The sequence below is a fragment of the Takifugu flavidus genome, chromosome 3 (genome assembly GCF_003711565.1).
Source record: "Takifugu flavidus isolate HTHZ2018 chromosome 3, ASM371156v2, whole genome shotgun sequence".
Classification (NCBI taxonomy): domain Eukaryota; kingdom Metazoa; phylum Chordata; class Actinopteri; order Tetraodontiformes; family Tetraodontidae; genus Takifugu; species Takifugu flavidus.
Genome location: NC_079522.1, coordinates 17,396,681 through 17,410,354, shown reverse-complemented (window position 1 = coordinate 17,410,354; position 13,674 = coordinate 17,396,681). Strand labels below are relative to the sequence as shown.

General features: G+C 41.3%; 1 protein-coding gene across 3 annotated transcripts; it reads right to left on the bottom strand.

Annotated features, from left to right (window-relative positions):
• Positions 1 to 13,096, bottom strand: tubgcp3 (tubulin, gamma complex associated protein 3). Of its 3 annotated transcripts, none has more exons than XM_057028213.1 (23): positions 12,895 to 13,096; positions 11,997 to 12,104; positions 11,062 to 11,129; positions 10,887 to 10,964; positions 10,543 to 10,745; positions 8,888 to 9,069; positions 8,667 to 8,779; positions 6,570 to 6,698; positions 6,416 to 6,484; positions 6,161 to 6,293; positions 5,751 to 5,917; positions 5,106 to 5,216; positions 4,913 to 5,021; positions 4,090 to 4,279; positions 3,883 to 4,018; positions 3,736 to 3,804; positions 3,531 to 3,666; positions 3,241 to 3,329; positions 2,695 to 2,826; positions 2,479 to 2,619; positions 2,284 to 2,400; positions 2,113 to 2,207; positions 1 to 1,958 (listed from the first exon to the last, which is right to left on the bottom strand). In XM_057028213.1, the coding sequence occupies exons 1-23, from the start codon at positions 12,968 to 12,970 to the stop codon at positions 1,892 to 1,894; spliced, it is 2,718 nt and encodes a 905-aa protein (XP_056884193.1). In that variant the 5' UTR covers positions 12,971 to 13,096; the 3' UTR covers positions 1 to 1,891. The 3 variants fall into 3 exon arrangements, with proteins under 3 accessions (XP_056884193.1, XP_056884194.1, XP_056884195.1); XM_057028214.1 differs by having other exon boundaries at positions 6,570 to 6,695; XM_057028215.1 differs by having other exon boundaries at positions 12,827 to 13,067.
• Positions 13,097 to 13,674: the final 578 nt, after the last annotated feature.

Here is a 13,674-nt window from a genome sequence, read left to right as displayed (position 1 = left end):
TTCACAAACAGCATTTGATTTTATTGAGAATAGAAAAAAAAATCAAACCAAAAAAACAGCCAGCAGAATACCACTGCACATTTTTATCGAGGTGCTTCTGACTCAACTCACACACATTTACAACATGAAATTTGGGGGTCGGCCTCATAAAGTAACATTAAAAGCTACAGTTAATAATCCGCATTTGAAGATTGATGTAACTTTAAAAATGAAGCGTCATTACTGGTACATGTTTTAACATCAGCTGAGCTCAGAAGTGAAACTTCAGTCATTTACATTCTTGTGTCTCCATCTTAAGTGAAGATAAAATATTTCCTTCTCTGAACTAATTCCCATAGGTTTCTAAAAACGATTTGACGCAACTTTCAATGAAAATTTGGACCCAAACTCTTGTACCTCCTCAGTAACATCATGTCAACCCTGGTTTCTTTGACATGTCGGTGTAGTATGAAAAAATAAGCAACTGGGCTTAAGTGAATAAATTATTCAAATCAAATATATTAGAACTATACACATTTTTGTATAAAAGTGAGGAAACATTCGAGACTTGTAGTTGCCATTTTAATGCAGTGAAAGGTTGTGAGGTTGATGTGGTTGTCAGGATTCTTCTTTTCCCTACTGTCTTCCGATTGTGGATGTTGCCAACAGCTCCCTACGAAATGACACCTAAATCACTCAAGGATCCCACAACGCCCCCCCTCCCCTCTTTTTTCCACCCAAAGTAGTTTTCTTCATATTAGGTAGTTCTTTTTAGTGCTGGTATGAATGAAAGACCTCCAAAAATGAAGCCAAAATAGTACAGACGCCCTCTAGAGGTAGGTTAGAATAAAACTAACGAACCTCTTCAGACTCAGGATTTCAGCTAAAATAAAAATCTCTAATTGATCACTTTGTTTTATTTGGCTATCTATTGCTATGGGAAGTTGGGAGAACTGGATGGACACAGTCAGGAAGTGAACGAAGCCTCCACTGAGCATTTTGGCTTCATTTTTGAACATCAGGTGAAACTTGAGAGGCATCGACAGTCTGAATATAGTCATAACAGACACGGAAGTAGAAAATCTAAACTCAAAACGAATGCAGAAGGAAACATTCTTTATACCAGCTGACTGATAGTCCGAGTGAAGCCAGATCTCACCCATGTAAAGGCTCCAAAACTATTAAAATCCACAACTATCAAATATAAACACAAGGCGTAAACAAAAGTGGCAACAACAGGGGCGATTCATGATGCATTTGGAGTTTAAAAGTCTGTGTTCTGAGTATCAGGACTGTTGTGCCCCACCCTGAAAAGTTAGATGTCTTTATGGAGTAAATGTATAAAAAAATGAACAAAACATCTGATTTTGAACTCAGATATAGATACAAAATTTGAAAAAAAAGAGAAAAAAAGAACACAGGACGAGTATTGATGGGATGGGAAAATATAAAGCATACAGAAGTTGACTGATGTATATATACTGTATATACATACGTACACTTTTGCAATGAACTATACATACATTAAGTGATTAACCTGACAACCAGACTGATCCAAGAAATGCGTCCCTTGTCAATCGGGCGTGCGGTGTATGGGTTTGGTGTGACTCAGTTTCTGCCACGCCACACTCAGTTTGACACTGTTCTCCCAAATGTATCCACAGCTCACACGGTCACACACATCTTGTTGTATTTCCTTTACTGCCAGCGGACAAAGTTCAACTTCCTGCAGTTTTTGATCCCGGAGCTATTTCAGCTGTGATGTCATCGCTTGGCGATTGTGTCCGTGGCAATACCAGTGCAAGAGGAACCCTCCAGGACATGGCATCACCCAGGCAGGAAGTGCACGAACATCAACGGCCGGCCTCTGTGACCCGGAAGCGTCTTGTGCCGCCACTGCCGCCGTGTGGTGTCAGATGTTGGACAGGCGTCGGCCCCGGGTGGCCCCCAGCGAGGCTCGGAGCCTGGGCTCTCTGGCTCTGAGGGTGAGAGAGGATGTAGTCTTTATAACCCAAACTCTCTTGAATGTTGTAATAATATGCCATAATGTGTCATGGATTCAGCCTTTCCATCACAGTGGCACACATGGTGGAATTACAGCCCAATTTCAGGCAGAATAATGACAGGGCGCACCTGTAATGTTCAGTAAAGTCCAGCCTGAAGCTCAGGAACCGGAGGCTCTCATCCGAACTGGTCATCAGCAACACCAGGAAATGCTGCACGATGCTCTGCGGGAAAAAAAGAAACTAGTGAGCAAGAGGAACGATGTGGCAGATGGTGGGCAGCTGCTCGTGGAGACCGCACCTGATATAGGTGGGCCAGGATGCGGAGCTGGGACCGCATCTTTGGGATTGTGTCCTGGAACTCCTGGATCCTTTTTTTCTCCTCGGCTTCCTGCTCGGCCGTCACTCCCCACTGACCCTGAATCAGACACTCCGATTTAGAAACACATTTACAGTCCAAACTCTTTGAACTGACCGCAGCACTTGGCCATCCTACCTCCTCTTCTCTCTGTTGCTTCCCTCTTTCATACTGCAGGCGGAGGGAGAGTTCCTCCAGGGCTGAGCGGTACAGGGAGTCCTGGGCGCTCTGGAACTCAATGATCTGGTCAAATATTGCCCTTAACTGGTTTAAAAGAGACTGAAGAGAGGAAGAGAATCAGAAAACTGTCAATCCTGGAGTTCTTCAGTAAGTTTGACCCAATGGGAATTCTACCCTGCTGTTATTGTCCAGCAGGCATCTGGAGATGATGCTGTCCAGGAACACATCGTGAGCAGCGATGATGTGGTCAAGATCCTGAGCCCGCTGCACTTTGTTCCAGAGCTCGTCCCAGGAGCATTCTAAAACCTACGCACAGCAAAGGACATTGGCCTTATAAATAAAAATCAAACAGCAGGCAGTGAGTGCGGTCCATCTCTGAGAGGGACGTGGCGCCACCCCCATCGCAGTCAATATCCTTTTCCTAGAACTCATAGCTTCAGTTGATTACATTAAATCGGAGCACTGGAATGTTTTATTGACTGGTTTTATTAAAGGATAAAAGCGTGAAGCATATGAGCATCAACCATCTGAATTAATCTCATTAGTCTAACTTTCAATTTACTGTGAGTAAAGACGCTGACGTTAGGTGGAGATTTATTTCTGGGTGTTAGAGTTGAAATGAACAGCGGAAGCATCTTGGCCCCTGCTGGAATTATAACGGGGATTTCTGCTGATGGTTTACAGCCTCTTAGCAGCAACTGAAGCCACTTATAGCCTGACCTCAAAGGTGATGTAGTACTGCATCTGGTGAATGAAGTGGACCATCTCAGCGGCCAGGACGTGACATTGGTGCAGCACTCCTGACAGTTCTGAAGGTAAAAAAGGTTAACTTCATTAAATCACCACCCTGGGGTGATTCGGGCCGTGCAGTGAAGGCAATAAAAACAAAAATATACACAATTTACATGGAAATGCTTGACAATAGGACCAGGTCTAAGAATACCGTCGAAGTCCCTTCACGTTTTTGTCCACATTCCCTGTTAAACTTTGAAAAACAACACACAACATACCAGGCATGGTTTTGAGAAGCTTGGCATTACACATCTGTCCTTTCCAGATGTCAGTCAGTGTGTATTCCATCCTCTTGGCCCTCCAAAGGAAATTAAACACCCGCAGGTAGTGGCTCATACACTCCCTTGTAAATACCTAAAAATAAATAAATAAAATCTAGCAATGAAGCGAAAACACTTTTAATAATATAAATCTGTGCAATACCGTAGCTATGGGGCCATCAACGTGGTAATCTAGACTGAAGACATCCCAGCCTGTATCACCAGGAGATACCTGAGGCCCGACAGGACACAAATGTTACTAAAAGACAAGCTATGCACCATTCTGTGTAACTTAGACAAATAACATTACCTCCAGAAGACGCACATCCAGCCTTTTGAGGATCTCTGCATTATCAAACTGGGCATTTGTGGCTCTGACTGCCGTCTCCAAGATTCCAGTCAGATTGTGCTGGTACAAAGTGGTGGCAGGACGCACCAACTCAGGCCTGGCAATGAAATCATACGTTAGCCACCCAGCTTCTTTTGTTGGAGGAGTGTGTTATTGTGCGCTGCTAACTTCAGCAGGTCCATGAGGTGTCTGATAAAGTCTCCCTGGCCCAGCAGAAGGTATCTCCTCATGGCCTGGAGGTGTTCCAGTAGCAGGTAGTTGCGGTTGAGGACATCCAGCAAGTACTTGCTGGTGTCAAAGTATGCTACATCAATCTTCTCCTGAAAGGCTCCCTCCAGGTCAGACAGCAGCTCTGCAGCTATAAAACAGTGGAGAAATGAGCTGGCGATAAGAAATAATATCTATGAATTCTGTTTATGGACATGGAATGATTCATATCTTATCATTTTAGTTAAATTTGACATTAATGTATAGAACCAATCCATGTTGCTGAATTCCATGTGGCCTGCAGACGTGCTTGTATGATGTTAATTAATAATTTTCTACACTGCAATCTTGAATCCAAAATCATTAGTGAGAGTTCCCAAATTGCTACGGTGAATATAGCATTTCTTTCTTGAGTATGTTTTGACTGGAGTTAGAGTTAAATCTCTCCTGCTGGACAAAAAAAGGAGTACACGTCCTTCAGCAGGTACAGTAAAAGCTACAGATCAAACTGGTCTGATTAAGACCTGCGGTCTGAATCGATAGAACATGGCTAAGTATAGCTATGAGCAAACAGTGTGGAGGGCAAGGCTCATATACGGTAAAACGTTGACCACTGCCAGACACCAAAGTCATATCAATAATGCAAGGACACAAAAGTGAAGCTTCTGCTACGCTCCATAAAACAAATGAAATCAAATCAAAACAACAGACGGGTGTTGTTGCTTCTTGATTATAACTCATCTCTAAATATGTCACGCATCTAAAATAAAACCGTTACACAAACCGTCTTTGGGTGTGTCTGCTGACTTGGAGACTGGCGTGATTTTGCCTGGTGGTGTTCGATCATGGCAAACCTGGTGCAAGAAGTTGATGGATTTACCAATCAGTAGAACCTAGAAGGCAGAGAGGAAGAACATACTTTAGCGTTTTAGCGTGCGAACACTGTCCACGGGAGGTGTGTGTGTGTGTGTGTGTACCTTGCGGGCCTGGTCCATAGTGAAGAATGATGGAATCATTGACTTCCGGAGGGAGTATTTGTCGTGCCACAGGCGATCTGCCTTCACATTGGGATCTGATGCTACAAAAAACTAATAACAGGAACAAAACAAAAACGCAGAGAAGATATGAAGGTTTAAAGAGTACATATTAGCCACTAATCAAACAAGTCAAATTTCATTAGGTAACCTGAGCAAGTCAGAAACTCCGTTTCAAGATAATACATACTCTACATACAGATATTCTTTTTTCTTCAGAAATCTGAAGTTCTGTTTATTTGTAGCACGAGGCTTTGTTGTATTAGATGTAGTTAGATCAACAATAGTGAGAAATGGTGCGTGATGGTTCCAGAAATACAAAGAGAAGCAGAAAAGGTTGAGAAAGGTAAAGAAGAAACATCAATCACAAGGCTCTCCATTATACCCCTCTCATTGGTCCTCATTTGAGGAGGTGTGCAGCCTCTGCCATCCTATTTCATTTCTGTCCCTCTCAGTAATGCTCTTGCTGATTGAGGTCAGATGTCAGAGCAGTGTTCCAGAAATGACCACTAACTCTCTTATTAAGCTTTCGTCACACTGCATGGTATCGAAGACTGACTAAAGGTGTGTGTGTGTGTGTGTGTTTACCTCATGGTAGGTATCTTCAAGCTCCCCATCGTAAATCCATCTGTACAGGAAGTTGATGATGGGGTGCGAGACCAGGCTAAGGATATGCTGAACCAGTGCCCTCATTTGTGGGTCTCCTGTTTTACCGTATGAGTGAACCGCTGAGGCCAGCTCACCTCCCTTCCGTCCTGACCACATAAAGCCAGCAGAAAAACAATTCAGCAATTCATTTCCATAAAAAAGTGGCGTTCCATGTAAGCGACACCCTGTGGTACACCTGTTGAAATGCTTCATTAAAGACAATCCATGGCTCAAGATAGCACAGCTGCAATTTTTTTTTCAGTTAAAGTGATTCATAATTAGATGTTCTGGTTACGTCAGAATGTTTCCACACCTTCTACCTCACACCTGATAATGGAGCATCAACCAACCTTGGCAGAAGTCGACCAGTGCAGCCAGTGTTTTCAGTCGGACTTTGGGGTCGTACATCCAAACCAGAAGCCTTCTGAGAGTAAGACTACTCTCTGTGCACATGTTCATGCCCTGGTCATCTTCCACCTGTAGCTGCAGCGTAGAAGTAAATCAGTTCAGAATAAATAGAAACTATACATTTTTCTTTGTGCTGCAGTTCTGCACCACCTTGTTTTGTAGGTACTGGTTACTCGACAGTAAAAGGTTCTGCATACCTGAGAGTGGAGGACAGACAGTAACCTGTAGTACTCTTTCAGCTCTTGATGCAGTGAAGCACAAAAACTCTTATGAAAGAAGAAAAAACATTGATAAGTCTTTTATGTTAAAAAAGGAAAGAACAAAGCAATAAGCATACACACAAAAACACACCTGCCCGACGAGTCCAAAGGCCCTATCAAGGCTCCTGGCATCAGTGTACTTCCTGACTTTGTTGTGGAGCCATCCGAGCTCTGCCAATCTGCTGCAGGTGTCTCTCAGAGACTTACACAGCACCACCTGCTGGCCCAAACCATACATTACTACAAAATACAAACAGGCACATAAATTCATTCTTGAAAAACAATTACTTTAAATTTTTTTCCCTGAAGTCCAAATTTTGTCAAATAAACTTATATTATGTTGAGCCTTAGACCTAAAAATTTGGATGGGCCTGCTAGCTATCGAGCAAGAGCACACTGACCTTATCAAATCAGTAAAAACTAAAATCCCGATCTACCCAAATGAATAACATCAAGTCACAAATGACCTGCTGAACACCACAACATTCCTTGTACCCGGGTTTGAAGCAAAAGACATGAGTACAGAGGAGATAAGCTCCATAAGGAACGAGTGATCTCTGAGTTAAGTAATACAGTAGTTTTCTCTTATGCTGCCATGGTGTGTTTTGTTTTTAGAGTATGTTCACTCGTTCTGTCATGAAACATGACTGTTGCCTGTTCCAGTGACGTTCCTTAAAATACTGCTGCTGTTGTTCTAAATACCAGCAGCAGCCAGAACCTCAACGCACCACAGTGAGAGAAGATAACCTGGGTTTGGGTAATTTACCATTTGCAGCTAAAGCTAAGAAAACCTTTGTATTAGAACATACAACAGTATCGACGCCAACCGCCTACGGCTCACCAAGTGCACTTACAAACCTGGTGTAGGTCACAAAGAACATCCACTGAAAAGGAAGAAGTGCTACAAAATAAATTTCCCTTGGCTGTCCAAACTGGCTCAGAAAAAATAAATCAAAGAACATCGAATGTTAATATAGAATGTTCTTTGGTAACATTTTTATTACTTTTGGTGTGATCGAGTGACTCATGTTTAGAGAAAGTTGCAGTAGGGTACAAGTTACTGTAATATTATAGCCCCTTTAATGTCCCTGTTCATGCAGTCACACAATCTTATTTGTTAATATTTTGTATTCTCTTATTGCTCTACTTGTACTTGGAGAAAGGTCTCCACAGGAATGCCCTTATTCTTTTAATACTTAAAGTACTTAAGAGCTTTACATGAATGTTGGCAAAAACAATAATGTCACTGTATTTGCAATTTGCAGTAATACCCATCATTTTCAAACTTTTCAAACAGTACTACAAACTTCAGGTTTTGTATTTTTTGGTCATATTTGTATGTTTCGAGTTGAGAAATATAGCCCTTGATATTCAAGCATGTGGACTCATGACACCCTTCTTTTATATCGGGATGGCAAATTGCAACATTATCCATAATAATTGCAAATGGACATTTTCATCCAATTGGGAAAATACAAACACAATATAATGCATACGTGTAAATACACCTCCCATTTTCATTAACACGATACTTTATTTTGCCATAGACATTTTAGTAACTCTTATTATTTACTTATGATTTGCTTTTACTTATGGCTGTATCGCCTACAGCAATAGATGCTAACTCAGCTATGGAAAACTCCACTTTGTTATTTTTTATAACACAGTGCCTGATTAAGTTTTATTCTCAGAGCTTTCCACATTTATCTGTGGTCTCAGCAGCTCCTTCTCTTCCAGAACAATTACAGTTGACTGGAAACAAGTCTAAGTTTAGCAACAATGGGAGACTGATGAAGCGGCCCCACCTGAGATCTTCCAATCAATAATATCAAGGCAGAGTAAGAAGACAAAGCAGTTCAAACACAAAAAGTGATGCTGATGTGGGCCCAAGTCCAACAGTCTCCTATTGATTTGACCAAACTTTCCAATCGCCAAAAATGATCTTGATATATCATATGCTGTAAAATGTCTAAGCTGGAAACAGTGATGTGACTTGTAACAAAGAATAACTATTGTGTTCTCAAAGAACAGGCAAAAACTAAAGTAACGTTGGCTGCAGACACTTTTTTAAAGAGGCAGGTCTAGTTTGATAATGATGAACAGATATTACTCTTGGGAATGTGTGCATGACCTATTGAACTCATATTTCTGTTAAAAGCTTTACAGGGACATACATGTGAGCAGGTACCTTGCTATCTATTTTGTAGCAGTTATCCTGGGCGCTCAACTTGATGAACTTGCCATCAATTCCCTGGAAGACGTAGAGGATGTCGCGCACCAATGCTGCTTCACTCACCTCGCCTGCAGAAGGTCGGGATGGAAAAGTGATTAACATGGAACCGTAACTATTCTTCCAAAAGCCATAAAAGAAATGCAATCTGGACGCTAACGCTGATGATGTTCATCCACCTTCTCTCCGAGCACGGACCACTTTAATGGAGGCAAGTGAAGGCCCCAGGGGCAGTCGCGTGGTGGGTGCAGCCACAGCTGAGGAAGGAGAGCAATTTGTAGGAAGAGTCCAGGCCAACCGAGAGCCGAGCGGCTGGCCCGCTGCTGTTGCTACCGCTGCTGCTGCAGACTGTGGAGGCTGACTGTAACACACAAAGAAGCGTTTACTATCAGTTTCAGGAATATATTTCTTGGCATTTATCCCAGTCAATAAAAGGTCAGCCATTATGAAACTCAAAGGACTCCGGGTCATCTCCACCTACTGTTACTACTCCAGCGGGGCATCAACTAACCAATCCTTACATACTATTCATGTTTCTTTGCTAAACTGACACATATCACATCCAGGATCATTTGTCACTACAACCCAACCTCACAGAACTACATAATAGGTCAAATGCAACCTCAATTGAACAGAACATCACACACTCTTAACTATCACCTCATTCATATACCCTCAGCCTCAAGAGGAGTCTGATCTCCGCAACAGGAGGCATGGCCGCTATTCTTCATCAGTATCAGTCCGTATCCAACAATGTTGCAGTCCTCACCGTTATATGTGCATGTTGTCTGTATTGTATATGTGACTGATATTTTGGGAATGCAGGCTATAGTAGGTAAAACTGAATTTACCCCTGGAGATGAATAAAGAAAAAGTCCAAGTGCATCCAACCAATGAAATTCCCAAATGAAGCAACAACAGAAATGTGCAAAAATACAATAGAATAAAACAAACAATGGTGGTAAAATTTCCTCCAAAAAAAGTTTGAAATTAAGATTTGACAAAAGATGAGGAAGAAAAAAAGATTTGTCTATTTGTGAGGCTACTTTCTGACAATATCTGCCCCTGTCAGAATCAAAGAATATGAACGATCTTGATCTTGATAATGACTTATTTCCTGTACCTGTTATCCTCCAGCACTGTTTGGGACCTATGTTGGTCCTAAATGACCATGACAGAAACCTAACTAATGTATACTATTAATTTAAGCAGAGTATTTTGTCATATTTAATGTTAAGAAGACCTTTATTTGTCACACAATGGGGAAATTTTGAGCAGAAATTCAACAGAACAATGTCTTATAGATGCCTATTGCTTGACAACTCTACAGAAAAGTAGCATGTATATCATGTAAAAGGTGCATATTTTTTATTAGTTAAAACTACTCTAAATATCGCTGAGTCATTAAACTTGTGGAAAATGGAAGAACCTGCAGCAACACAAACAAAGAGGTGAGTCAAACATCAATAATAGTGGTCATCTCCACGTGAAGGACCCCTGAATTATAAATGAGGTTTAATGGGACTAAATGGCCTTCTAGTGCCTCATAAAACAGATGTAACAGAAGTTGAAGCCGAGAGACAAGTTCAATCTCTGTTGCTAAGTGACGCTTCGTACATTAGGCAGTGTTTTTAGAGGACGATAATGGGATGAATAAATACCCACGCGTTCCCCTGAGAGTAAAGGATCTTAAACACAGCTGACATGTGTGAAAAATCTGTCATTAGTCATGGTCAGCGTTACTGTAGGTTTGTCTTTACATTCCTAAATTAATAAATGCTATCAATAAATGCCTTTGACAGTAAGATAATTCACAGGTGAGGGTTGTTCTCACCCAGCCAGCAGGGACTGCGGTGTTGGCGTCGGTCCATTCAGTGTGTACACGCCCAGGCTGGAGATGCCGCTGGTACCCAAGCTGGCTGATAGAGTCCTCTCGCTGTAGCCCAGCGCTAGGCTCTGAGGCCGTGTGCAGTAGAACGGGGTGGAGTGGGCGTCCCTGGGGAGGGCTTGAGAAAAAAGTGCGGCATAGTTTCCAACCTGAGGGAGACAGAGGCCACTGTGAGGTGAGGAGAAAAGAGATTCTCATTCTAAGGGTATGCCTAACTCCTATATCAGCCTCCCTTAATGTCGGACCCCTGCGCATTGAGATCTACAGTCCAGATCGTGTGTAGTCTTTACCCTGCCTGATGGCTTGCGGGGGTCTTCAGCAAGGCTCAGCAGCAAGTACAGAACAGACCAGCGATGCTTCAGAACACTCTGTCAAATAGATAATACGATCAGCTCAAAGCCTGAGGAACTTAATCTACATTAACACTGAACTTCCTAAATAATATGATTGCTCTATATGACCCACCTGTGTCTGAAGCTTCCTATGCAGCTCAGAGAACAGAGCTGCGTCTGGTTCTCTTCTCTGTTTCATCACTGCAAAAAACAGAAGCCGTCATGATTCGGACAATGAAAATCAGAGCTTTATTTTACACAGCGTGCAGGCTGTGTAGAGATTGCGTTACTTCATAATATAAAGGTTTCATCAAAGAGCCCATTTATGGATTTAAACAGCGGCGTAAATCTGTGCCGCCACTGTTCTGTACAACAAAGAAGCCTGTCATCCTATCAGGAAGAAGACAAAAAGGCTCCATTCATGTTTTGGCTTGGAAAAGTGATCTCTTAAGCTTCAGAGTGCTTCAGCACTGGTTTAAAGGGAACAGAAAACAAATAAATCGTAACTTCCACAGTTGGTTACTACAAATTATTCATATATAATATTCCATTTTGATAATATTTACAGTAAATACTTTTGTTTGAGCCTCCAAAAAGGCTTTGACTTTAAAATTGTTTACATTGGGGCCACCTAGCAGCTAGTTTTAATGTTTGGGAGACTAAATACATCAGGTACCGTACACACACTAAGCAGAAGAGAACCCAGCATGACACTATTTTATCATGTTAATAAAAAGGGTTTGAAGCAGCGATTAGTCCTGTGCCTAAAAAAGGAGCAGGACACTGTATTGAAATTACTCAGAAATTTCAACACTGATGTTAAATTGAAAAAGAAATAAATATCTACCAAAAAGATACAACAGCCTGACAATGATGTGTTAAAGGATCTTAACGTGGATTGTTTCTTTCCTCAAAGATTGCATGGCTGTTGATGATGTTGATACTTTTATTACATTGCATAAACTATCACTGAAGACGTAATAAAGAAAATTCAACTGCCAGGATGAGGAACGTAAAAGGAAGACTGAAGTGTCCAGGAAGCTGTCAAATGACTGGTAGCATACTTACGCTCTTTCTTTATCTTCTCTGACACCAGGAACTCATCACGTTCGATGGTGGGAGCGTAGTTGCTGCCAATGACTCTGACTGCATACTGAAACTGATGGGCAACCTCGGCTTGAGGGAGAAATCACCAATAAAGAAGGGAAAAGATGCTGCAATTAGGATTGAGTGTCTGGTGGGCACCACAAAGAAAAATCAATGCAAGCTAGCACGTCTCCTAAAGCTTGAAATCATTAATACTGGGTCAAGGCTACCATCAATGGAGCATATAGAGCATTTTTCTTCATAAAGATGCTCCCCATCCTCGGAGGTGTGCGCATCCAACAGGGGCCTGCAGCTAGCATGCAATAAGCTCATGCAACAAACAGCGTTAAGCAGTCGATCAACTAAGTGGCTGGAAGCCCCTTGCATCTAGAAATGTGGAAAAACTGTTGGAAATCTTATGAAGTGGCATCGTATTACGTTAAAGAGACGCCTTAAAGCGACGTGCAGCAGTTAACGGAGCCACTGACTTACAGCTACATTAGGCAGACCTAGCTTCTGATGGAAATCAGACTAAGCACACTGTTACTGTTCACATTAACGAGTCTTTCGAGCAATTGCTCACCACCCAGATATATTTACAAAGCAAATTCATCGATCTTTTTAACTCGGCGTATGTCCGAAACACTTTGTGGTTCAACCAGAAGAACATTGAGGGAAACTTTGATATTTATCGATATTGTCGCTACTTGTTCCACGAAAAAGAGACCAATTGTCCAGGGGATGACACATACTCATCATTGTCATTTGTGAGCTGATAATTATGTGTACAGTTAGGAGTGAGAAGTAAATACCATTAAGTTGGGAAATTTTGAATGGGACTAGCTTTGACGTTTCCCATGCTAGTGCTAATTGTTGCTACCTTCACTTTTCCCGGTAATCCTGCAGCAGAGGCTCTGTAGAAGCACATTTGGAGATTTTTGATCCAGGGTTGCCATATCGCCGTGGCTTCTCTTAACTACGTCTCCCAGTTGCTAAGTATAATAGCAATGTGCGATTTGAACTAACTCCAGTTTTCCACCACCAAGAACGCCATTTTCACAAGTTAAAACAAGTTAGCATGACGCAAGGGTACAACCGGAAGTATTACCTCGGGAAAATAAAAGTAGGACCAAATTTAAAACGAACACAAAAAGCACAAAAATATGCGGATTATTCTGGAACTACAATAAAATAAATAAATGCACAAATTAAATAAAACAACATCAAGAATGACAGCCTAAGCAAATTGTAATCTCAGCCAACAATTAATTTCCTTTCATTTTTAATACTTGGATAAAAATAAATCACTAATGACAAATAAAATGATAAATGATACTAGCTTTAGTGCAACAACACTAAGTAATAAAATAGAGGACAATAATCCAAAATATCAATAATCAATTTTAGATTATTCTAAAATCTATCTATCTATCTATCTATCTATCTATCTATCTATCTATCTATCTATCTATCTATCTATCTATCTATCTATCTATCTATCTATCTATCTATTTAGACGATTTCAAAAATATACTTCCAAAGGAGAAAATGTTTTACTTTAAAAGCCTTAACCGGATATACATTTTGACAATACAAGAAACTTTATGTTCTCTTTTCACAAAACCCCGCCGAAACTTTACAGGAAACAGCAGATGGACAA